At 39.3% G+C, this 26,634-nt stretch overlaps 2 protein-coding genes across 2 annotated transcripts in view; both read left to right on the top strand.

Annotated features, from left to right (window-relative positions):
• LOC125240366 overlaps positions 1 to 17,400 on the top strand; it is a 318,608-nt gene extending 301,208 nt beyond the window's left edge. The window contains exons 3-12 of the mRNA XM_048148272.1: positions 4,026 to 4,173; positions 4,847 to 4,914; positions 5,550 to 5,697; positions 11,636 to 11,748; positions 12,228 to 12,342; positions 13,472 to 13,599; positions 14,456 to 14,571; positions 15,003 to 15,112; positions 15,774 to 15,910; positions 17,303 to 17,400. Coding sequence (XP_048004229.1) covers positions 4,026 to 4,173; positions 4,847 to 4,914; positions 5,550 to 5,697; positions 11,636 to 11,748; positions 12,228 to 12,342; positions 13,472 to 13,599; positions 14,456 to 14,571; positions 15,003 to 15,112; positions 15,774 to 15,910; positions 17,303 to 17,367 — 1,148 coding nt within the window. The 3' untranslated portion in view covers positions 17,368 to 17,400. The remainder of the gene's footprint in view (positions 1 to 4,025; positions 4,174 to 4,846; positions 4,915 to 5,549; positions 5,698 to 11,635; positions 11,749 to 12,227; positions 12,343 to 13,471; positions 13,600 to 14,455; positions 14,572 to 15,002; positions 15,113 to 15,773; positions 15,911 to 17,302) is intronic.
• A 618-nt stretch (positions 17,401 to 18,018) lies between these two features.
• LOC125240192 lies at positions 18,019 to 24,558 on the top strand. Its single transcript, XM_048148016.1, has 4 exons — positions 18,019 to 18,121; positions 21,046 to 21,168; positions 22,723 to 22,824; positions 23,812 to 24,558. The coding sequence occupies exons 1-4, from the start codon at positions 18,019 to 18,021 to the stop codon at positions 23,901 to 23,903; spliced, it is 420 nt and encodes a 139-aa protein (XP_048003973.1). The 3' UTR covers positions 23,904 to 24,558.
• Positions 24,559 to 26,634: the final 2,076 nt, after the last annotated feature.

The raw sequence follows: 26,634 nt of genomic DNA, 5'->3' as shown, positions 1-26,634 counted from the left end.
CCGACCGCGACATAGTGGACCGATTTTCATGAAACGTGGCTCCCTGGCAGGAAACAAGACTAACTCAGCTTTCAAACAAAAAAAAAATCTAAATCGGTTCATCCGTTCGGGAGCTACGATGCCACAGGCAGACACATACACAGATAGACAGACAAACCGGCAGACACGTCAAACTTATAACACCCCGTCGTGTTTGCGTCGGGGGTTAATAAACTATCGATCCTCCGTCAATCTTCACTATCCTGCGTCGATAATATTGTTATTATGGAAAACATTTTTATACAAATTAATCATAGCTACGCCCGAACGAATATTTTTTTGGGATTATGTAGGTACTTGTTATTTTATTAGTAGTACCTGTATATTTATTGTATATAACACATACTCAAGTTTACAAAATAACTAAAGAAATAAATAGACCTAAAACATTTTCACTTCAAAAGTTGTCAAGACGAGAGCATAAGGCGCATTGTCGAAAAGTTCTGATCAATCAGATGTCATGTAAAGCAAGTTTCGAACTCCTTCACAAACTCTACACCTAAGCAAAGTATGTGGCTTGGCTGTTTCGCAAAATGCCTGGCAAATATGCCCCCTTGTCTTAATGTATTGCAGAATTTGCAGATAAAATTTAACTTTTTTCCCGTCCATACCGGGCAGGTTGTATGATTACAATAAAATCAACGGTACCTTCACTTTACATCGTACCAATTTTGGTACATGTAGCAATCCTACTCCCGTTGTACCAAAATCGATATTCCCCCCTCCCTACAGTTAGATTGAATGATTAAAATTCAGACCAATTAGTTTCAGAGCTGCAGCAAAACAATTTGTGGTGACGGACAGACAAATTAGATCCTGTCTTTTGTTATTGAAGTGATGGCGACGGCGACGAAATATCAATAAGTTTGTGGATTCCTTTGGGGTTCTTTGTTTTTAAGGGCATGAGTGGCAATACTGGCAAAGTACAATTTGCGGAACATTGCAACTTAAATAGCAGATTGTGTTACAAGAGAGCATAACCTAACCACAAAATTAAAATTTTGAAAAACCCCCGACCGCGACATAGTAGACCGATTTTCATGAAACATGGCTAAGACACTCGCGACTAATTCAGCTTTCAAACAAAAAAAACTAAATCTAAATCGGTTCAGCCATTCGGGAGCTAGGATGCCACAGACAGACACACAGACAGATAGACAGGTCAAACTTATAACACCCCGTCGTTTTTGCGTCGGGTAAAAATAACATTATTTGAAGCGAGGGCGTAAAAAAATAAAAATTGTATTCGATTGATTAATTTATAAATTCAAAATATCATCTTAAGAATTAATTATTATGTTAAATGTATGACATATACATAGATATTATGCAACAAAATAAGGACATATTCACAATATATGAGTAAGACATAATTATCCATACTTAATATTATAAATGGGAAAGCGTGTGTGTCTGTTTGTTTGTCCGTCTTTCACGATAAAACGGAGCGACGAATCGACGTGATTTTTTAAGTGGAGATAGTTGAAGGGATGGAGAGTGACATAGGCTACATTTTGTCTCTTTCTAATGCGAGCGAAGCCGCGGAAAAAATATATTACACACTGACAGAAGTACTTACTGTACTACTTTAATCCCGCCTCCCTTAAAAAAACCTTTTCTAAAAAAACCGGCCAAGAGCGTGTCGGGCCACGCTCAGTGTAGGGTTCCGTAGTTTTCCGTATTTTTCTCAAAAACTACTGAACCTATCAAGTTCAAAATAATTTTCCTAGAAAGTCTTTATAAAGTACTACTTTTGTGATTTTTAGGGTTCCGTACCTCAAAAGGAAAAAACGGAACCCTTATAGGATCACTTTGTTGTCCGTCTGTCCGTCCGTCCGTCCGTCTGTCAAGACCCTTTTTCTCAGGAACGCGTGGAGGTATGAAGCTGAAATTTATATCAATTACTCAGGTCTACTGTCCCTTGAAGCTGTGAAAAAATCAAACTTCTAAGCCAACGCAATCAAAAGATACAGCCGTTTATGCCGCAAATTTTCGACACTTGCAAGGGAATCAAAACCTACAGGGTGCTTCCCGTGAACTCAGAATCTTGAAATTTGGTACGAAGCAACGTCTTATAGCATAGATAAAGGAAAAATTACGAAAACCATAAATTTTTAGTTACATCACATAATATATTTTTTTAATAATTTTAACCTTACTACCCATTTCCTCATAAACGCGTAGAGGTATTAAATTGAAATTCATACCAAATACTCAGGTCTATAATACCTTTAAGCTGTAACAAAATCAAACTTCTATGTCAACGCAATCAAAAGAAACAGCAATTTAAGCTGCATATTACGGAACCCTCGGTGCGCGAGTCCGACTCGCACTTGGCCGGTTTTTTTTCATATTTTTTAAACATATGGTTCAAAAGTTAGAGGGGGGGACGCACTTTTTTTTCCTTTAGGAGCGATTATTTCCGAAAATATTAATATTATCAAAGAACGATCTTAGTAAACCCTTATTCATTTTTAAATACCTATCCAACAATATATCACACGTTGGGGTTGGAATGAAAAAAAATATCAGCCCCCACTTTACATGTAGGGGGGGTACCCTAATAAAACATTTTTTTCCATTTTTTATTTTTGCACTTTGTTGGCGTGATTGATATACATATTGGTACCAAATTTCAGTTTTCTAGTGCTTACGGTTACTGAGATTATCCGCGGACGGACGGACGGACGGACGGACGGACGGACAGACAGACATGGCGAAACTATAAGGGTTCCTAGTTGACTACGGAACCCTAAAAACAGGTGATGTGTAAACAAAAAAAATGCTATGCAAATAGAAATCAGTCGTTATTTCTTTATTAGTAAAAGGTCGGCTAACTCAAAGCAAAATACAATAGATTCAAAAACACTCTAGGTCTGTACAGAACCCTAGGTGACCTAACAAAGGCTTTTGTTTTAAAAACAAAATGGCGACACAATGGTGAAAACATGCGTGAGACCAGGTGTTTGTAGGAAATCCGGTTCCTGATATGAATTAAAGGTGTTTTATAAGTGCCTTGGTATTAGGTACAGATTTAAAAAATACCTAAAAGGTATGATGAATCAAGGTATGATTTGTATACGACGACGGTTGAGACAATTTTTTTTACATTTTATTGTTATTACCTATTTTGTAAAATAACCAACTGCAAAATTGTTCGGATTGCATCCCAGGGTAGCCGAATGGCACAAACCCTCACGAAACGCTCACGAAACGAAACGCTCGTAGATATCTATCTCTATCGCTCTTGCGTATTGGCACGACAGAGCCAGACTACCTTTCGCGGCGTTTTCTTTTCGTTTCGCGTCGTAGAAATGCCACATGTATTTTGTCGCCCGAGGCGTCGCCGAGGTAAAAAAACATGTGATTTGAGGCTTTTTTATTTACTGCCCTAAGCGGTACCTTAGCGCAACGGCCTGTGGTCTGAAAATTGATTATTTTTTGGGATGGGTAGTACCATCGATCTAAACTACAAGTTTAAATCGATGGGTAGTACCTCCAAATATAGCGTCCATGAGCCGAAGCCAACCCTTACTGCAGCGGTGGCTTTTTATTGATCTTTTGTGTCTTATTTTTTATGCTATTTTAAGGCAAATTGTGAAAATTAACATTTTGAAAAAAAAAATAAAACCCGACTGCCACATAGTTTACCGATTTTCATGAAACATGGCATGGCATGGCATGGCTAAGAACACTTCCGACTAACACAGCTTTCAGAAAAAGAAAACTAAATCTAAATCGGTTTATCCGTTCGGGAGCTACGATGCCACAGACAGAGACACACACAGACAGACAGACAGACAGACAGACAGACAGACGGACAGACAAACAGAAACGTCAAACTTGTAACACCCCTTCGTTTTTGCGTCAGGGGTTAATTTTTTTTTTTTATTATTATTATAAATGGGCTTACTGTTGCGTACGAGTAAGACACGTATAACGTGTTGTGCTTAAATACGTATTAACCAGTTTGTTTTTAATTCCAGGCGGAGGCTGCACATTCCCAGAGTCCTGGACGGGCGCGTGGTTCCAGTCTGGAGTACCGGGACTAGTCTCGATCAACCAGACACACATACAGTCGAAAGGAGAGTGCTCTGAGACTGAGAGCTATGACAAGTTCCTTTTATATGACAGGTGAGTACACAAGTGGATCAGTAGCGTACAGTGAATCACGAATATTTTTAAGTAAAACAGTAATATCTACGAGTAAGTGGTTGTATTCCGGAGTACCGAGTCTAGTTCGATTAACCAGACGAACATAAAGTTTAAGCACAGTATAATAAAGTACTATCGTACAGTATGGCCACTCCCGCTCCCCGCTGAAAGTGCCGCCCATCCGCTCTCGCTTACCTTACAGTTATTGCCTGTCGAGAACGCGACCAGTCGACCTCTCATATCTCACTCATACAAGCATGGTACGCGTTCACCTACACGAGCTTAGATTGTGTGCTAGGAACGCGCCTCTTTCATATATTTGATCGCTAGTGTCCGAGGTGTGGTTTAAGACAGAGTTCTTTGAGACCTTAAACGTAGTTTAGTAGTTAGTTGATATTTCACCAGTTCACTAATTATTATATAATTATTCCTGTTATATATAATATTTATTTTATTTTTTAGACTTTATTGCACAATATAAGAAATAAAGTAGAAATGGCGGACTTAATGCCTAAAGACATTCTACCACTCAACCAACCAATAAGATGAATGCAAGGGTTACAGTGAATCAGCCGGGCACACTAAGTCACGATTAGATTTCCTTCATAGAATTGGTCAAGAATACTAATTTATGATTATTTTTATTTCGCAGGAGTGACGACTGCTACAGGTGTATGGTGATACACGAAAAGCACAGATATGTGCTGCAGTATAAAGAAAGTAAGTTAACTTACATTAAACTTTTTTATTTATGAAATATTCTAACCATAAGTAATTTATTCTCTATACGGAATGACAAGAAAAAAACATCCTACCTATCAGCTAATTGGAATACTTATACCGTTATTATTTTTAGCGCCACCTATTAAATACAATCATAGACTGATGAGTGATGACGATGTATAATTTTTTTTTAATGTGTATTGACGTGATATTATGATTTTAAAATTAAGAAATATGTCATTTGTTCTTATAAAAAATAAAAACACGCAAAAATATTTGTGGCAAATATGATTTTGGCCATTTCCAGGCTGCGAACAGCGCCATCTAGTTTTAAGCCTATAGGGCCCAAACATTTCTGGGGTACGCTTTTTTGTATGGGTTTTGTCAGGCCCGTATTATATGGTCCTTGCTTATACGATACGATACGGTACAACACCGAACTGTCAATGTCAAATGACACATTATCAAAGTCTGAAAAAATATATCGCACAATTACATTTTTAAAGTCATTACAGCGTTTCTCATATTTTTGGGGCATTTCAGCAGACCCATATTATTGCAAGTTATTTGTACAACAACCATTGACCATTGAAATTAGTTTTTGTTTTAATTTACTTTTTTTTATTTTTCAGCATACTGCTCGCCAAAGGAGACTCTGTCGTCGTTGTGCGACACGATCACAGGCGACGCCGCGTTATACTCCATGTTCAGGAAGGACCCTGCGCCGGTACCGCAGCCCTGCCCGTTCAGACCTGCGCCGTTCACGTTCACATATAACAGGTAATTTATTAACTCCTCACTCCTCAACAATACCCCGGCACCTCAACTTCTTACCCCTGACTCCTCAACAAAACCCTAATATCTCAACAGCAAACCCTGATATCTCAACAGAAAACTCTAACTCCTCAACATGAAACCCCGACACCTCAACAAGAAATTTCAAAACCGTCGAGCCCTCAACAATACAACAATACCCTCAACTCCCAACCCCCATTCAATACTGACCCCTCAACCCTGGCCCTGACTCACTGTGATACAACTCACACAATCACAGGTGACGCTGCTTTACATTCTATCGAAAATCCAACGCCAACGAATAGTTCTCTCAGACATGTCGACAAACCATCGAGCCCTCAACAAAAAACCTTGACGCCTCAACATGTACTTCACCTCTCAACATTAAACCCCCATCGCTCATTACCGACTCCCCTAACCTAACCTAACTGTTGTATATGTATAAAATGTGGGGTAGTTATATAATTAATATTTCGAGGGTACGCCCTAAATAAATCAGTTGTGTCGTTGACTCGGAGTTTACTTTCTTCTCTTACGCATTAAAACCCTTAAAATATTACTGGCGACGAGAACAAAGGATTATTTTGCGTAAAATAGTGTTTAAAACGTGTGCAGTGATTAGTAAATATGCCGATCGGCAAAATTGAACCGTTTGACTTGGCGAGTAAAAAGTGGTTGGCGTACATTAGGCGTGTCAAGCAATTCATGACCTTAAACGAGATTAAAACTGAATTACAAGTGGCCACTCTAGTGACTTTAGTTGGGGAGGCTACATATAGTTTAATGTGCGATTTGTGTGCGCCGGATGACCCTGAAACGAAAACTTTTACCGAGTTAGTGAAAATAGTCGGCGACCATCTCGAACCAAAGCGCTCCGAAATCGCGGAGCGACACGTATTTCGTCAGCGAAGACAAAAGGCGGGCGAGCCAGTCGGAGATTACTTGCAGGCCCTAAAACATCTAGCCAGCACTTGTAACTTCGGCAGCGGTCTAGAAGAAAACCTTAGGGATCAATTCGTATCCGGGTTATCGGACGAGGACATGAGGTCCCGCTTATTCGCAGAGGCGACGTTGACGTACAAACGAGCGGTGGAGTTGGCGTTGGCGCTCGAGGCGGCGGAGCGGCACGCGCAAGCGAGCGGCTCGGGCGGCGGGGCTAGCGCGGCCACCGCGGGGCACGGCGCCGCCGAGGCAGTGCACCGCGTGGAGGCGCGAGGCGCGCGCGCGCGCGCGGCGGCGGCGGCGGCGGCGGCGGCGGCGGCGGCGGCGGCGGTAGCGGCAGGCGCGCCGCGGTACCTGGCCGCGCATGCTGGCGGTGCGGTCGACCGCACCGGGCGGACGGGTGTCGTTTTAGAAACTACTCATGCGACAGTTGTGGCCAGAAGGGCCATCTCAAGACGATGTGCAAAACGGGTCCTCGAACCTCGAGCGGGAAGGCGCCGGGAGGTGGACATCATTATTTAGACAGCGAAGATGAGTCGGAGTGCGATTTTTATAACCTTAGAGTCAGTGGAAAAGGTGACAAGCCGTATTTAGTTCCGATGTTGGTGAATGGAGTGAAGTTGACCTTTGAACTGGATACAGGTAGTAAGATTGCTGCTATTAATACTGATTTTTATGAACAGTATTTTAAAAACGAACCATTGCAGGTTAGTGATTTGTGTTTTCATTCTTATAATAAAACCCCAATAAAGCCTGTTGGGTACATTATTGTAAAAGGTGTTTTGGGTGAACATGTGTCGGAAAACCTGAAGCTTTGGGTAATTCAAAATGGGGGACCCCCTATATTTGGCCGTTCGTGGTTAAGACTTTTACAGATAAGTATAGTTGAAATTTACGATTTAATTATGCATGTATCGGAAATAAATTTAGTGGATGATTTGCGGCAAAGGTTTCCGACCGTATTCACACCAGGGTTAGGTACTTGTACTACAAAAAAAATTTCACTTAAATTATCAAATACTGATCCAGTGTTTATTAAGGCGAGGTCATTGCCCCTAGCGTTGCGTAAGCCGGTGGAGCGGGAACTCGAGCGACTCGTGGCCGAGGGTACGATTTATAAAGTCGAGCATTCAGATTTTGGCACACCGATTGTACCAGTACCTAATTAAAAAATCGGGCGAAATTCGTATTTGTGGAGACTATAAAGTGACCGTTAATCCGAAGTTAGTACAAGACCCGTACCCGCTGCCACGAATTGAGGAGTTATTCGCCGCTTTGAGTGGGGGCGAGCAATATAGTAAGATTGACCTTACAAATGCGTATCAACAGTTATTGTTGGATGAGGAATCCCAACCGTTCACTGCCATTACTACCCATATAGGTACTTTCGTATATAGACGTACTCCGTTCGGTTTGAGTTGTATTCCTGAAAAGTTTCAGAAGTTTATGGAGGAGACGCTGAGGGGGCTGCGGGGGGTCGCAGTGTTCCTCGACGACATCGCGGTCACCGGGCGCGACAGGGACGAGCATATTGCCAACCTGACGGCGCTGTTTGAGAGGTTACGCGACGTAGGTCTCAGAATTAAATTAGACAAATGTTCTTTTTTGCAAGATAGCATTGTTTACGTTGGGTTTATTATAGATAAACATGGCTTACACCCCGACCCGGAGAAGATTAAAGCCATTGTCGAGGCGCCTGCGCCGAACGATATTACGCAGTTACGATCATTCTTAGGGCTAATTAATTATTACGCTAAGTTTATACCTAATCTTAGCTCAACGCTTTATCCGTTACACCGGTTGCTACGTAAGGATGTGTCTTGGGTTTGGTCGACAGATTGCAATAAAGCATTTTTACACGTTAAAAATGTTGTGGCTGGCAGAGGCGTGCTAGTGCATTATGACCCCGAGCTGCCGTTAGTTTTAGCCGTGGACAGTAGCTCCTACGGCCTCGGCAGCGTACTGTCCCACCGCTTCCCGGACGGTTCGGAGAGGCCCATATGTTTCGCGTCTCGCACGCTGACCGCGGCCGAGCGCGCGTACAGTCAATTAGATAAAGAGGCGTTGGCAATAATCGCGGGTGTTATTAAACACCATCAGTACCTATATGGCCGTCATTTCATTATAAAAACGGACCACAAACCTTTGACGTTCATATTTGGCTCAAAACAAGGTTTACCTCAAACGGCCGCTAGTAGGTTACAGAGATACGCGACAAGGCTGGCAGCTTACGATTTTGCGATTGAATTCGTTAAGTCCAATGATAATAGTAACGCAGATGCGCTTTCAAGGTTACCGCTGCCCTGTCGGCGAAATAAGGATAAGGCTGTAGATGCAATATCATACATTAATTATGTTGAGGATTCGTTTCCTATCAGCGCGAGAGATGTGGCGTCACGGACGCAATCTGACGCAGTTTTAAATAATATATGCCATTATATCAGAAATGGTTGGCCGGCAAGCGTAACAGCTGAGCAGGAGAAACCTTATTTTCATAGGAAGGACCATTTAACATTAGAGAGGGGTTGCATTTTATACAACCATCGGGTGGTCATACCGGATGGATTAAGGCAACAGGTGTTAATGGAGTTGCATGAAGGTCACCTGGGCGTGGTAAAAATGAAAAATTTAGCACGCGGGTACGTATATTGGCCGCAATTGGACGCCGAGATCGAGGCGCTGTGCCGCGCTTGTGGTGCGTGCCGCCAGCAGCGCGACGCGCCGCCGCGCGCCACGCTGCACCCTGGAGCTTTCCGGCGCGGCCATGGCAGCGGCTACACATCGACTTCGCCGAGTTTCAAGGTAAACATTACTTGGTGACAGTCGATGCCCATAGCAAATGGGTGGAAGTCCAAAAAATGGCTAGTACCAATGCCGCAGCGACTATACTCAAGTTAAGAAAGCAGTTCGCTCGATTTGGCCTTCCTAGTCAAGTTGTAAGTGATGGCGGGCCGCCGTTCGCCTCGGCAGAGTTTGCCGAATATTTAAAAAAGAATTTCATCACACACACAATAACGAGCCCTTACCGAGCTGCAGGAAACGGTGCCGCTGAAAACGCCGTCAAGGCCGCCAAGCGGGCGATGAAAAAAGCGTTACACGAAGGGGCAGATATTGAGGTAGCTATGTGCAGGTTTTTATTTCAGTACCGCAACACACAGCATTGCACAACGGGTGTGACCCCGGCAGAAGCCTTGATCGGCAGACGGCTGCGTGGACGACTGGATGTAATCCTGCCCTCGTTCGAACGAGACGAGCTAGTAAATCTGGCGCAGGAGCGGGCTGGCCAGCATCGGCCGGGCGCCGAGCGGCACGTGCAGCCCGGGGACGCGGTGCTGGCACGCGACTACCGCCGGCAGTCTGGTAAGTGGGCCGAGGCAGTCGTCACAGAGCGTCAAGATCCGCTCACTTATAGAGTACGTCTCTCCGACGGACACGAGTGGAAACGACACATCGATCAGCTGTTGCCGATTCAATCGGCCAAAAATCGTTATTCGCTGTCAACATTCGAACCAAAGTCAGACGAGGACATCACGTTATCATCGACTTCAAAAGATAAGTCCAGTCCTACGGACGCTGAGGTCAGCGTGGAATCTGATGAGTACCAGGACCCGCTAGAGGAGCCTCCGGTAAGCGCGTCAGAGAAGCGCCAGACAGGAGAAATGATTAACCCCACGGTCGAGCCGATATCCACTAATCCATCTATGTCTGAAGGTAACACCGTAAAAAAACGACCTATGCGTAGTTGCGTAAATACAGCCAAAGGCAAATATAAAGTATAAATATATTTCAGAATCGGTAGGCAAATAAAAATCGTGGGGGGTTAGACACCGAATTTCTTAACTTTTTTTAAATATACCTAATACATAATATTTCTTTTGTAGGCGTCTATATAGTGATAACTACTTATATGGGTAACGGGCATTCCTTTAGCAAAATTAGGTAACTAAGTGAGCTAAGTGTTGATAACAAGTTATATATAAGTTACCATAGTTCCCACTAATATTTTTTTTTTCTCGATTACTTAAGTTGAGACCTAATGTCATAAAACACAAAGCGCGTTATTATCTAACACCAGAGTTTAACTAGTTTTAAGGACAGTGGTGAATTGTTATAACGTGTAGTTTAATTTATGCTACTTAATAGATAAGTAATACCTAATATTATATTCTACTTTAGTACCTACAGTTAATTTAGACTATTTAGAGCGCCGACTGTTAAATTTCTCTGAAAAAAAAATGTAAACAGGTAACAATAAACTACCTACATACAGTACATACTATAACTTTACATTGTTATTTAGCTGTAAAGATTAGTGTCATATTATTATAGGTTTATAACGTTGTTAAATAACATAACTTTGAATAATCTTTAACATAGGTATTGTAACACTTTTATGTGAGACTACTGCCACTGTGGTTATCATAAATAAAAATATATATAATATTTTTTTTTTTTTGTAACAGGGGGAGGTGTTGTATATGTATAAAATGTGGGGTAGTTATATAATTAATATTTCGAGGGTACGCCCTAAATAAATCAGTTGTGTCGTTGACTCGGAGTTTACTTTCTTCTCTTACGCATTAAAACCCTTAAAATATTACTAAACCTTGATCATTCAGCCTGACCTTGTCTTAATACCCTCAACCCTCGGCATGTTATTTATACGCCACGCTAATTATTTGTGAGTGTGTTTAGTAGAAACGTCCCACTTTGTCGATTGATATAAAGACGCTTTGTCAGTTTAGTAATATAATGATACAAGCAAATCTCTCTTTATGGTAAGCGTCAAAGTGGGATGTCTTACTAAACACACGCACATTTTATCTCCAAAATAATATATAAGTTGAAAACATATTTCGACTACCAAACCGAAGATAATAATCGCACAAAAGTACAGATTTGTACCGTAATGAAAGGGTGAGCTCAAACTTTTGACCGGTACTGTATGTCATGCTAACCTAAACTATTATTATCTCAACAGAGGCGCCGGTGACTGCACGAATCCGCCATCGCGAGCCGAGTCGTGTACAGACGACTCGAGACTGCTGCTCCGGTACATGGCGTGTCCGGATGTCCAGGCCACTGAGAGCAATGGTAAGAGACTCCTAAACTATATCTCAACAGCGCCGGCGACACTTCACCAATCCGCCATCGCGAAACGAGTCGTGTACAGACGACTCGAGAATTACTGCGGTATATGGCGTGCCCGGATGTCCAGGCCACTGAGAGCAATGGTAAGAGACTCCTAAACAATACTCTCTCAACAGCGCCGGCGACTGCACAAACCCGCCATCGCTAGCGTAGTCGCGTACAGACGACTCGAGACTGCTGCTCCGGTAAGTATATGGCGTGCCCGAATGTCCAGGCCACTGAAATTTAAATTGAAATTGAAATTTCTTCATTGCCACAGAAACGAATTAACTCATTCATTCATCATTTTAATATCTGAGATATAATAAGTTCTGATGTAATAATTATAAAGCATAGGTGTCTTTGGCAGATGATATTGGTCATGATAAAATTGATGCTGCTAATAATGCCAATGTTGACGATGATGGTAATTTCTGTTACAGTGGAGGAGCTAGTATGTCTAGCGACGTGGAAGGAGGGCTCCACGAGATACCTGGTGGGCAAGATATCGCAAGTGCAGCGACGGAACGCTCTGGCGTCCGATGAAGATACTTACAGGTATTGAAATTAAAATATATTATAAAATGTAATAAAGTTTTAATGGTGGTTAAAGTCGATGATGATGATGATGATAATGATGATGAGTCTTAACCCTTAAATGCATGAATTTTTCTTTTAACGAGATATTAATATATGTGATAGACAATGGTTTTCTGACTCTGGGAAAAAAGATAAAAAAAATATTTAATACCGATTTTAATACTAAATCAGTGTTAGAAGTTAAACAGGCCAAAACTTATTTATATAAATATATAATTATTGGCAAGTTTTATTTGTAAAGTTTGACTACTATTAGAAAGGTACACTATTTGTGAAACCCCCATGATAAAATGTTTAAACATAAACTAATTACTAACTCCGAAAAAATCTGCCTAAATCACACTAAAAATCGCCATCATCCTGTTTTTTCACACTTTTCCGCCATTTCATTTTTATCCTTAAATAATAAATAGTAAATGATAATATTATTTAATTTATTTAATTATTTATTAAATAATAATAAATACTGAATAATAATTAAGCTATAAATGTGATTTTGGATAGCTACGTATTGAGCCACAGACCATCAAATATATGATGCATATATACATCACCATGCATTTAAGGGTTAAAGAACAATAAAACAGATTACAAGAAAGGACATTGGAAATGAGAGAAAGTTGAAGAAGGCTTTGTCGTCCCACTAAACTCTTTATTGTACAAAACAAAAGCACATGCACAAAAGTGTCGAACACACAAGTAGGAATAAATATCATTATCACTATCACTACACCGTATATACCTGACCTAACCATAAAATTAAAATTTGAAAAAAAAAATCCCCGACATAGTGGACCGCGTTTCATGAAACATGGCTAAGACCACTCCCGACTAATTCAGATGCCAAACAAAAAAAAAACTAAATCTTAATCGATTCATCCGTTCGGGAGCTACGATGCCACATACAGACACACACACACACACAACAAACAAACAGACAGACAGACCCATCAAACTTACAACACCCCGTCGTTTTCGCGTCTTGGGGCCGATTTTTGAGTCTCACTGTCACTAAAATACCGGTTGAAAACGGTGAATTGCCTATTATGGTTAAAATGCCGAGTTTCAATGATTCTCTTGTCCACAGATGCTTCATCTACAAAGGACAGCATAGTGACAAAACTATGACGTACTACATAGCACAGTCCGGTGACGCGACTTGCAATGGACTGTCCTCGCCGACTGACGGCAGTCGGACCATGAGGCTGACTAACAGTGAGTAGAAATTATGCATGATTTCTAAACTAAAAGGTTGACATTTGTAGTTCTCCAACCCTAAAACCTTCTTCTTCAATTAGGTGGAAACTCGAATTTGAGATACAAAACGTTCTTATTTGAAATACAATGACCATGTGGGAAGCCACATGTTTCTTGAAATTTGTATTATAGTATTTTTTACATTTTTACATCAAAACTCTTTGGACCTAGAATTGACCCTTGGGGCGCACCAAATGCAATTATTTTGAAAACTTCGATTTTTTTTCCATTGACGATCACTTGCTGTTATAAACGAAAGGTGCAATTAGATTTTTATTATTTTAATTAGTAAAAGACACTAATAGAATAATAAAATTTAATGCTTTCGTTTTGCTTTAATTTTCGTGATCAACTCAGTCAAAAGCCTTCGATCAAATCAGTTAGTGATTTTATTTAATACCGATCTACACCTGTGTTACAGTAAATAACTGACACGAATAGAACGAACAGTTATCTTTATTATTATCCTCCGTGCGTTATGCCGGAATTTGCCACGGCTCATGGCAGCCTGGGGCCCGCTTTGACAAGTAATCCCAAGATTTGGCGTAGGCACTAGTTTTACGAAAGCGACTGCCATCTGACCTCCCAACCCGAAGGGTAACAAGACTTTATTGGGAATCAGTCCGCTGCCCTTAAGATGTTTTCCTTCGCCGAAAACTTCGCACATAAGTTCCGAAAAACTCAGTCGGGGTTCAAACCCGCGAACTCCGGATTGAAATTCTCAAGCGGTTAGCCACTAGGCCACCAAAGTTTCATTAGTTTTATTTTTTGTTAAAATAACTTTGCCATTATAACCGACGATATTATTTTGCAGGCGATGACGAGCACAATCGATGCCACTTCCCCAGTTGGATAGTGGACCACCACAAATGGTACAGTTTGGATCACACCCATCAGTACCATTTCACCACCAAGAATGCTACGCTAAAGGTAATCCGTCGTTGCTATCTTATATTTAAAAGAGCAATCTTGTAAACTGTATGACTTTGCTGAAACTGCAATTTTGGAAACTCTCTCTTTAACTTTGTATATTTTGCTCGCAAAGCTCGGCTTCCCAGATATATTTATCTCTTATCATGACTCTTGTTGGGTTAATCTAAATTAAGTACAAAAACAAGGAACAAATAACGCAAAAATATAGGTATTGTATTTCAGTTCTTTTTTGGAAAAGAAACAATGCGTTAACTGACTGCAAACAAATTAAAATAAGTCCTATTGGTGCCTCTTCAAAAATTGCAGGATTCACCAGAAATATTTGATATATAAATAATAATATTTGATAAGTTGATAATTCTATACTAATTTACGGAGATTATGTACATAAAACTTACATAACACTAAAATCTGATATTTTTTTTCAGATAGCGAACGCGGACGGACAGTTGGAGGAGAAGAGATTGGTGTGTCACTCCATCTTAGAACAGAAGGAGAAGAAACATATAAAGCTGGTCGCACACGTCACTAAAGGATGGTGAGTGAAATAAAAACTGTTAAGCTAATCTTATCGCTATAAATCTTGACACTAAACTAAAGCGCGAAATGTATGATATGATTTTATTTTATTTATTATTTATTATGTATCTTGGCAGGGTCGCCATATCATGTGCGGCGTTAGAGGTTGTGTTGTGTGTCTCAACAGAGATCAATAATACCAAAAACATATGTATAAAGTCTAAGAAAAAACGTGCCTCAGAACCAGCCAAAAACGTGCCAAAGGTACGGTGGCCTAGATGGCGTTACACCTTTAGGCAACACTCGGCAAGATAGCGCTAATATTAATATTTGACATTTTAACACATATCAAGCTATCAATATGGTCCAAATTGTCAAAACTGAGGTTGAAAAGTTTTAAACCTGTGTCCGGAGATGGCAGTCTATGCACAGTGATTGATTACACATTTTACTTTGACAGTAACTCTATAATATTCGATTATTTTTGATAATACTATTGATCACTGTTGAGTAATGAAAAGTTGGTAGATGCTTCGGTTTATATACTAGCTTGTCTACGTGCGTGACATTTACGCGAATCGAGCGGCGAACTATTGGTTTAATACAGATATTAATAATACAGCGAATTTCAAATTTGTTGTTGTTACTTATATTTCAAATGTTTATATTTTATCTTTCAGCGAATCCGGGCACGTGTGCCTGGTGTTCCACCGGCGCTCCGCTCACGTGCTGGAGCTGCGCTCCGGCGCGGCGCTCTGGGAGTCCCCGCAGGACGCGTGCGCGGAGCCTGCGCACTCTCCGTCCGTCACTCTCATCAGTAAGTGTCTTCATCTACTGAACACTGTTTCTTCAGCTTTATTAGGAGCGTCTCACTCCGCGATTCTATCGCCGTGCTACAAGTACATCACAATCTAAGGGACAATCTAAGATAAAAGTACAAGTATAATTTAGTGTGTTCAAAGGCTAACAATACTTTGTTCTACAAAAGCGCCTACTTTACTTCTATTAGAGTATTTAACGTCTTGCCTAATTATATTAAAATATTAGATGGTAAGAAATTTAAATTTAAGTTGAAAAAGTTTCTTACGGATAATGTTTTTTTTTCTACTTGTCGACTGTAATCTGTCAATTAGGCCACCACAGACTAAACTATAAGTGCTAACTTTTCAGTGTTGGATACTCTATGGCAGTTCCGACTCAATTATAATAAGCTCATTATAGTTGACTTTAGTTAACTGTAATAATTTCAAAAATAGAACTTCATACAATTTCTATACTTAACACATTTTTTTTATCTGTCGCGTTATCGGCCAATCAGAGACGGTTATTACAAACAATTGGTTGCTAGGTAATTCGATGTTGATACAACGGTGAACGACGCTATTAACATTAATTTTAACTTGCATGAATGATGATATTTCCGTCCATTGATGATGAAGATGATGACTCGTAGAAAAAGTATTGTATACAATAGTGATATAATTAAGCTTTTCACTCTCGTACCGTACTATTAGGCCACTCAGCAAGCTTCGTGGCCTAAACATGGTACTCGACTGAAAAGCTTTGTATTATATCACGATTGTATAAAATACTATTATAGTCTCAAAGAATTTTTCGAAGTGATGGAAGCAGATACTGAAATGTATCTATTAGATTCTAAGACGTTACAATGTATATAGTTTTTATTTATTCTTTAAGATTCTATATTGTACGCTCGTAAAGAACATGTTGATACTTTTTTTTTTTATATTGAGCACCTTAATGTACACAGCTTACAATAAATAAATTACTTACTTACATACCGGCGGCCGCGAGTTCGCGGCCTAATCAAGGGTGGCGCGCGTTCTCACGGAACGCACGTTCGCATTTTCTATTGTTATTTTACGTCGCGAGTTTTTTTTAAGGTTCATATGCGATGTCTGCATGTGGAATGGCTAACAATGCTAAGTTAAATAGACATCATGAATAAAATATGTACCGCAGGACATTCTTACTTGATACTTGATATTCTTAGCTTGATATGTGTTAAAATGTCAAATATTAATATTAGCGCCATCTAGCCGAGCGTCCCCCGAGGGTGTATCGCCATCTAGGTCACCGCACCTTTTTCTGTATGGTTTTGAGGTACGTTTTTTTATTAGACTTTATCTGTCTATACGCAGTTACATGTGTCTTTGGTGTATTGATATATTTTGTCTGTCTGTTACAGCCACTTCTTTGACTCCCGAACGGTGTCCGATCTTCGGTCGGTACAGTGTGGTCAGCTTTAGCTGATTCGCGGCGGAGACGGCAGCAGATGACTATAGGTAGGTCTATAGATCCGTCTGTATGTTTATTGTTTCAATGATCACGATAGACTTAACCCCTAGAACGCCAAAGTAATTTCACTCAAATTTTACTTGATATCTTAAGCTGACTGGTAGAATTTATAAGTATAAATGATGATTTTGAATCATAAATATTGGATAAATTGATGGATTTGATTTAGTTTGATGTTTTATAATCCGTATTTTGTTCGTGTTGGTGTGGTGAAAATTTTTGTGTTTCAATCGGTGGCAAAGTTTCTTTAACCTTGAAACCCTCGCAACCAGGGTTCGAAAATTTGTAATAAATATCAAAATATCGGATATTTATGATATATATCAACTTTGATATATATCCATTTTGTATGGAAGGCATATTATTATTTTGTTGCATTATTTATGAATACTACTATAAGGAAAAATCTACTAAAAACATAACATTCAGTAGAAAAAAACAGTAACAAACACAAAAAAGCATATTTTTAACAATGTTCCATTTTTTCAAACCATTTTTGTATTTCTATTATTTATAAAAATAAAAAACATATATCGGATATTTATATGCACTGATATATATCGTCGAACCCAGCTGGATATATATCGGATATATATCTTGATATATATGGTAGAGCCGAAATGCGTCCCCGGCGTGTATGAGTCCGCAAGTATAGGGTGCGGCGCGGCGCAGGACAGCGTAGAGTTCAAATCCGCTTGTCCTAGTACTGGTGAGTATCACTGACATTACACTTTATACACCGTGTTTCACTTAACACTAAAAACCTGAAAACTGTTTGTTCAGAATCAAGAGTAGAATCGATTGAGCTATATCTTGATGGGGGTAATATTTTTTGTTTTAATTTGTATTATTAGTTATTGTTTACGTGCCCATTCTACAAATTCGTAATACAACATTGTGCATATCATATATTGTTAGAGGTTGTATACCTTTTTCAGTATTTAAGGGTATTAATACTGGCTGGTTACTTGGACGATTATTTTTTCCGCTACGAGATAGACGTTGTGCGTCAGTTTTATTTTAAAGTTTATCATAAGTCATAACAAATTGAACTCGTACCTAATTACAACCTTGTCATTTTGAATGTTAGGTTTAATTTGCTTACTGCGTCACCTGTCCAATTTGAAGTTTACTGTGACACAGGTTAAAGTGCTTTACAGTGACATAGCTGTCTATTGGTAAACCTTATGTCATTGCAGTAACATACACAATTAAACAGTTTGCAGATTTATGATGGTAGCTAGCAATTATTTTATTGAGTGTAGAGTTAAAAGCCGAGTAGAGCTGCACAGAAAATTAAAAATTCAATTTAAAAAAATAATAATCATCAGATTAAAAAATGAACATTGTAGATACGTTTAAAAAAAATAAAAATCAGTTGGGGTGTCTGAGGTTTTGAGTGATACCGGAAACACGGTGTAAATAGAGAGCGGATTTCAAGTAGCGATTTAAATATTTCAAGATAATATAATAAATACAAGCAAATACATACATACATACATACATACATACATACAATCACGCCTGTATCCCATAAAGGGGTAGGCAGAGCACATGAAACTACTAAAGCTTCAGGGCCACTCTTCAGGGCTTCAGGGGCAAGCAAATATAGTTACAAATCATACTCTAAGTATTTACATGATTGGATTACTTATTCTATGCTGATAATATGGATATGATTTGCATAATTTATATTTTTATTCTACACACAAAAAAATGTGTTTGAACATAAAAGTAAAACCCTTTTTGAATGCCTTCGTGAATATCGGGCAATGATTATGATAAATAAATAAAATGTTTGTTATTTTTTTTAATATTTTATTTATTTAAGTTCTTCTTTAATATATCTTCTGCGCATTGCACAGTAAAACTTCTATTACGACACAAAGAGTAAAAAATGAAAATAATTCCCTTCCTGTATACAAAGTCCTTTCAATTAATCAATCAAAATATTCTTTTATTCAAATAGGCTTACAAAAAGCACTTTTAAATGGTCAACAATGTACAATTTTCATCTTATTTTAAATATCAGAGCAATTTATCGCACCTAACGCCATCTACCAGTATAATCGAAAGCTACGACATTTTTTTGTGTCGCCATCTTTGTGTGGTGTGGTGTATGCGCGTTCTTAGGCGGTCGCATTTTAATGTATGGGATGGTATGATCTTATATTTAATCTATGATTCTGATGAACACCACTATATTCGACGACCGGTCTGGTTCAGTCTGTAGTGACCCTGCCTACTAAGCCGCGGTCCCGGGTTCGAATCCCGATAAGGGAATTTATTTGTGTTATGATCAATCACGGATATTTGTTCCCGAGTCATGGACGTTTTCTATGTATATAAGTATTTGTATATAATATATTTATATCGTTGTCCGAGTACCCACAACACAAGCTATCTTGAGCTTACCGTGGGCCTCAGTCAATCTGCGTAAGAATGTCCTATAATACTGTAAGACCAAATTAAATTATTTCTTAGGAAATATTTTAATTTGTGTTTTTTTTTTAGTAGACATACTACCATTATTTAACTATAAACTGAAATAAATGTCATATACAACGAAAAAATGACCAAGGCCTCCAAGTGTCCGATGCTGGATTTGAACCAGCGTACTCCGTTATTTAAACCACTCAGCCGACCGGTCACGGCGGCAAGGGTCGAAATTTTCATATGACACAATTACCGAAGGCTTATGGCGCCTCCTGGCCATCTCTGAGGTAGAACCGGAACTAGTTCGACCTCCTAACTGAATCGTACCATGTGATTACGAGCTAGCGAAGAGAGATGGCGCCACCATCTTCACTCTAAGACCAAATTAAATTATTTCTTAGGATTTTGTCCTATTTGTTTATTTATTTTTTCTACTTCCGAACTGTTATACGTCATTTACAGGGTCGTGCATAGATCTTTAAAACCCTACATAAAGGTCTATTCCCCAAAGCCAGTGTCCGCCGGCTTTCCGCGCATGCGCGCAGTATCGAAAAAACTGAAAACGCATTGTTTGGCTCTGTAACCATGGCAACGCCTTATAACGACACTGCGCGAGTGCGCGGAAAGGCTTTGGGCAGCTGAGCTGACAGTGCAAACCTTTGCGTCAAAATACAGGAAGCAGTGTGAATTTCACGAAAGTTATTCAAGAAAACTATTAAAAACTAAGTGCATGGTCGTAGAAAAAGTATTGTATGCAACGGTGTTTAACTGGGTCAAAAAATACTCGTGTCGTCTCAATAACAATTTTCGGCTTCGCCTCAAATTGTTACCCACGCCACTCGTCTTTTTTGACCTCCTTTAAACGCCTGTTGCATAAAATACTATATTAATTTATCAGCAGTTCTCGAAAAGTTTGTACAAAAATTAAGGGAAAAGTTAAATTTGTTTTTATTAATTCCTATTTTGTTACCAAGATTTTGTTGACGAATTGAGATTTTATTAAGTTTTATTTCGTCATTAAGGTTCTCCAGTATCTATATTTTCTTAATTATAACAATTATCCTGTATATATCTTACGAAAGTCGAATTATATTACTAAATGTTGGTAACAAAATAGGATCAATTAAAATTTGCTGACGTGGCATTGTACAAAGTTGACGGGAATTGCTGTTATATGAGTTTTCCATGTCGTTCCAGTGTACACTTGCTACGGCAGCTGGCAGGCCGGCGGCGTGGGCTACGTGGTGGCGGCGCCCGCGCAGCCGCGCGCGCCGCGCCCGCGCACCGTGTGCATCGTCTACCAGCACCACGACAACAACGGTGCGTGACACACGAGCCTCACGGGCCAACCGTGTGGGATGCTGTCCCTATACTCGTTTCAGCGAACACTCCCGACCGACATCTTAAAGCCGCTGTACACATGGGACCAACGATTGGACCAACCCTTGGTGGAGCGTGTGGAGGGCTACTTGGCCGTATGTTGGCAGTTGGCGCTAGCGCTGGTCGGCCAACCGACTGGTGTCGGTTTTTTGTCCACACATCAAAGGATCTTGGCGCCAATGGCCAACTGCGTTCACACGTTGGCGCCTCATTCGGTTTGTCGTCAGCCGTCAGAAAGGACAGTAATGAAACTAATGAAAGATTTACGAAAGTAATAAGATTATCTATACTAATAATAGTGTTGATTTTAGGAAACACCCTTGCAAATGTTTAATGTATTGGCTAAAAAAGATAAATGTGCTTATCAGAATATTCAAAAAAATGTGACTATTTCAGATAATTTTATCACGAGGTTATTATTTATTAATTAAATTTTGCTGACAACGTGAATAACCTAGAATTACCTAGCCTTTTCCATTCTACGTCTATCTTGTATGAAGGGTCAATGCCAAGTGATTGGTTCACCAATGTGTAAACAGCGATGCTTATCTTGGCCAAGGGGGTGCTCCAAGGGTTGGCCCAACCGTTGGCCCCATGTGTACAGGGGCCATTAAGAGACTCTCGCTAGGTGGCTGGATCAAGGGCCAGATGCGTGCGGCGGTGATCTTGGCCACGGCGCGTATAGTCCGACGGTTCCTCTCTCTGCGGCCTTAACCACCGGCAGCTTGGGTCCTGTGTGTGTTTATGTTTTTTCTCAAACATGCAATGAAATATTGTCTTTACGTTCCTTTTTATAGTTTTTATATTTTTTATACATATTGTAAAAAACCTTGCCTAGAGAATGATAATTAATACAATGCTATATAAAAAATACATGGGTCATTTTTTTCAAAGTTTTGTATGTGGTTTGGTAATCCTAGTAGGAGAAAAAAAGTATCCCAAGGTTTTTTGCCCATTCCGTTACCATTTTTTCATACATTTTGTATGGCGGTAACGGAATGGAAGGTTTGAAAAATGTATGGAAATCTTGAGACACTTTTTTTCTCCTATCAGGATCGAAAGACCTCGCGATTCTGAGTATGAATCGATTACAAAAAAAGTGGGGTGAGCAACTTTGAAAAAAATGGGCCACCTACGGCAGCTGGCAATCTGGTAGCGTCGGAGATTTAGAGTCAATTGAAATACTTATTTTTTATAAATCTCTAAAATAAGCGTGCAATATGTTGCCAGTAGATTAAGTAAACTACAATATGTAAAGTTAATAATTATATCTTCCAATGAAGCGAGTCATATAATACTCGGAGATATCATACACTAGAGAATTTTCGACGGGCACCTCGGCGGTCGGGGTGGCGTAGCGGTTTAGTACGTCAGCCGCCATAGCTGAAGACCCACGTTCGATGCCCGGCTTCGCCACCCATGGACTTGATAACTGTTTCTTTAGTATATGGTATCTGTTTCAGTTTATAACACAATACTTGTTCTATTTTACAGAAACCCACGGCGGCACGCTGTCCCTGAGCATCGTGTCGCACTCGTGTGACCGCTCGGCTTCGCCCGGCCCGCCCGACAAGGCCTACAACCTCACTCTCAACGGTATGTACCTTTACTACACACATACACTCAAAAGAGGTAGGCAGAGCGCACGAAACCGCCAAGTTTCAATGCTACCTGTAGTGCTACTACAGTAGGAACAAAACGAGAAAGTAATATTGCAGTGACAGGTTCTAACTCGTCGTCCACAACACAACTCTATATCGGAGCGCTATAACTGCTCAAATTGGAACCTTGACAAGAGGCGTGTTCAGATGTTTGTGAGCAACTTGGCCGCTGCTAAATTCAATTCAATTTCAATTTCAATTTATTTCTTCATAACGAAAGTTACATGTCAATACATATTTACAAAAATTACAATTACATCCATCTTAGTAGCTATAGGTATAACAATTTTATAACAATCATATACAATTATTCTTATTCAAAAATTCTTCTATTGAATAGAAAGCTTCGTTTAATAAATATTCCTTGAGATTATTGATAAAAATATTATATGCAAGTTCAGTAGATTTAAGGTTATTGGGCAAACGATTATATAGTCTCGGACCAATGTACCACACACATTGTTCGGACTTTTTAAGTCTGTGTCTGTTAGGGAGGAGATTACTCTCACAATAAACTCACAATTTAGGTAATTATTTGCGTTTTGGTTATCAGTAAGTACAGTCTACTATATATTTTTTACGTTTGAAATGTCACGAAAAACGTAAAAAATTTGGCCGGTTTTTTTAAATTGTTTTTTTAGCTTGTAGGTATTTACTAACAAATCTAGAGATAAGAATAATTATTGTATACTAACAAATTGTATGAGTCTTGTTACTTGTCAAATAAATGAAATTAAAATTGAAATTTTAAAACACTATGTATACTTTTACTGTCATCATAATCATCGTCATTGTTTATTTTTTGTGTCTTTGTATTTTTTTTTGTAAGTCTTGTTTTGTATTTTGTAGTTTCACAGTGCCTTGGTGTAAACTGCAATGCTGTGTAACTTTTTGATTAAATAAATAAATAAATAAATTTCAGGTACTTGCGAGCAGAGCAGCAAGTACAACAGCCTGGCGGCGCGCCTCGCGCCCGCGTCGCTGCTGCTGGCGCTGGCTTTAACCCTCAGATGATACGTCGGCCGCTAGAGGCGCGGGAGCTCTGTTAACTTGCTACTGTGACTGATTATCCAGGGGGAACTTGTCAGTTATGTTCAAAGAACTCGTATATACCATAGATCATGCAAATGTGTGACGTTATCTGGGTAAATGGACCTTATTTTCGATGGCACTTACGGCGTTATGAGCGATGTTCGTATACAATTATATAACGCCGCGGGACGTAAGCGCCACCGACAATAAGGTCTCTTTACCCAGATAATGGCACATGTATCCACTTAGCGTGTCAAATTAACTCAGTAATATCCACTGTGTTGTCCGTTTTTAATCGCAGCTTTCGGGCGTCAATTTTTGCAAGTTGAGTCAACAAAAACATTAAAAATGCCTCCTTACGTGATATATAATTGCAATAACACAGAAATTATGACCAGTGACAACTTAAAGTAACAACTTCAGTACAAAATCTGCTATACAAGTAGATGAACTTGTTTCTATCTAAATCTAATTATGTGGTTATGTTATACTTAGGTAAGATCAATAAGGGTAGGTGTGCATAAGGGTACCTAACAGTGGCGACGCGTGAAAATTTTTGTTGGTAAAGCCGAAGGGGTTTTTGGGATCTATTTTGTATGGACTTCTACAGATACTGCAGAATTTTAGGGAACCCGTTGGGAATCGAGTTGTATCGACGCTACGCCACTGGTACCTAAATATGTCCGACCTTCACATTTGACCTGTTTAAACATTGATCATTGTCTATTGAGAGTTCAATACCTTTACCACTAATCGTGATTAGCAACCTGTGACATTAAGTAAAAGTTTTTTTGCAAAAAAAATATTTTTGGCACAAGCTTTTATCGCCGACTGTATTTTTCTTTCAACAGTCATCTACTGTTCTCCGAGACGTTTCTAAAAACCCCTCGATGGGTATACGACGTTTCATTACAGAGTTCCTATGACCATCTTTCTGCTCCATCATCAGATCAGCTCCATGATATCATAATATTGCATTGTCATGTGATTTACACATGTGTGCAAAATTTCAGCTCAATGGGAAACCGGGAAGTGGGTCAAATTTAGCTTCTATATTTTGACGCACACTAACAAGGCAAATTGAATAAAAGCTTGTAATAACCTAACCACAAAATTAAAATTTTGAAAAAACCCCCGACCGCGACCTAGTGGACCGATTTTCATGAAACATGGCTAAGAACACTCCCGATTAACTCAGCTTTCAGACAAAAAAACTAAATCAAAATCGGTTCATCCGTTCGAGAGCTACGATGCCACAGACAGACACACACACAGACAGACAGACAAACAGACAGACAAACAGACAGACAGACAGACAGACATACACACAGACAGACACGTCAAACTTATAACACCCCTTCGTTTTTGCGTCGGGGGTTAAAAAGGCCAAATGTGAGGTCCAGACACACTTTTCCTTATGACAGACTTAACCGTATTGACCTTACTTACTTACTTGGCTGGCGCGATAACCCGAAATGAGTTTTGGCCTCCAACACAAGAGCACTTTGCTTGGTCTCGCCGAATCCGAGATCAGGATAATATGGGACAACTTAATCGCGAAAAATCACAGTTTGACTACTTGAGGTAAGTACGGTACGATAGTACTCTTTATTATACTGTGGTAAGGTGGTTTCGAATAACTGACATTTTGACACCCAATTGTGAAAACAACGGCTCCAGTGGTTATAACTAACAATTTTATTCTCATACCTTATTAAGATTAAAACTGTTAGTTATAACTGTTATTATCATAGAAATGATGTTCTGATAATCAGTTCACAATACACAAAGATTGATAGAATATTTGTCCAGTATTAATATCTGTACTCATCACACAAATAAATGCCCTTACCGGGATCCGAACCCAGGACCGCGGCTTAGCAGGCAGGGTCACTACCGACTGAGCCAGACCGGTCGTCAAATAAATAAATACGTATGATGTATTGAACGTCTTATATTAAACAGACCAGGCACGGTCGCGTGGTAAGTAAATGATATGGCGTCAGTTAAAGACAGTCTCTGGCATTTTTTTTCACATACATGACAATTTACTGTACAGTTTTAGATTGATACTACCCGACCCAAGTAACGTCAGTAATCAGTATATAGCATCAATATTTACTTGTCAGTCATTGCTAGACTAGTATGGTGAATTGTCACTGCCAAGCTACAATTTCCTGTGTAGTTTCGATCGTGGAAATATTTTCGCTACCGGGTTTCGAACAGTAGAAATAGTCTTCAATAATATTTATGGACATATTCAACATATCCACCGAACTAAAATGCCGAATTATTCTATCACTCTTTGTGTAAAATGTATTTTAATAGAACTCCTTTTATAATGTACCTATTTGACACTAAAATACTTGTAGGTAACAAGTAGATTGCTTTTTGTGATAATGTTATTTTTGTTTTTGGCAGCTATTTTTGGGCAGGTGTTTTCTTTTTTTTAATGGTTCTGAAGCTATTATGTTCAATTTTTTTTTCGGAATTGTATTTTGTGATTATAAATCATTTTTTTGACGTATTGAAAATCGATAATACATTTTTATGTATCTCGGTAAAACTGTATTACGTAGTTAAGAATCAAGTTTAAATAAGCAAAGCTTCCGAACCATACAAAAGTGTTTTTCTAAGTATTTATTTTCATTTTAAATGCTTTTATTAGTTATTACATTTTTCTATAAAATAGTCGTTAGGATAGGCCAAACAA

The sequence above is a fragment of the Leguminivora glycinivorella genome, chromosome 27 (genome assembly GCF_023078275.1).
Source record: "Leguminivora glycinivorella isolate SPB_JAAS2020 chromosome 27, LegGlyc_1.1, whole genome shotgun sequence".
In the NCBI taxonomy this organism is placed as follows: Eukaryota; Metazoa; Arthropoda; class Insecta; order Lepidoptera; family Tortricidae; genus Leguminivora; species Leguminivora glycinivorella.
This window is presented reverse-complemented; position numbering and strand designations above follow the sequence as displayed.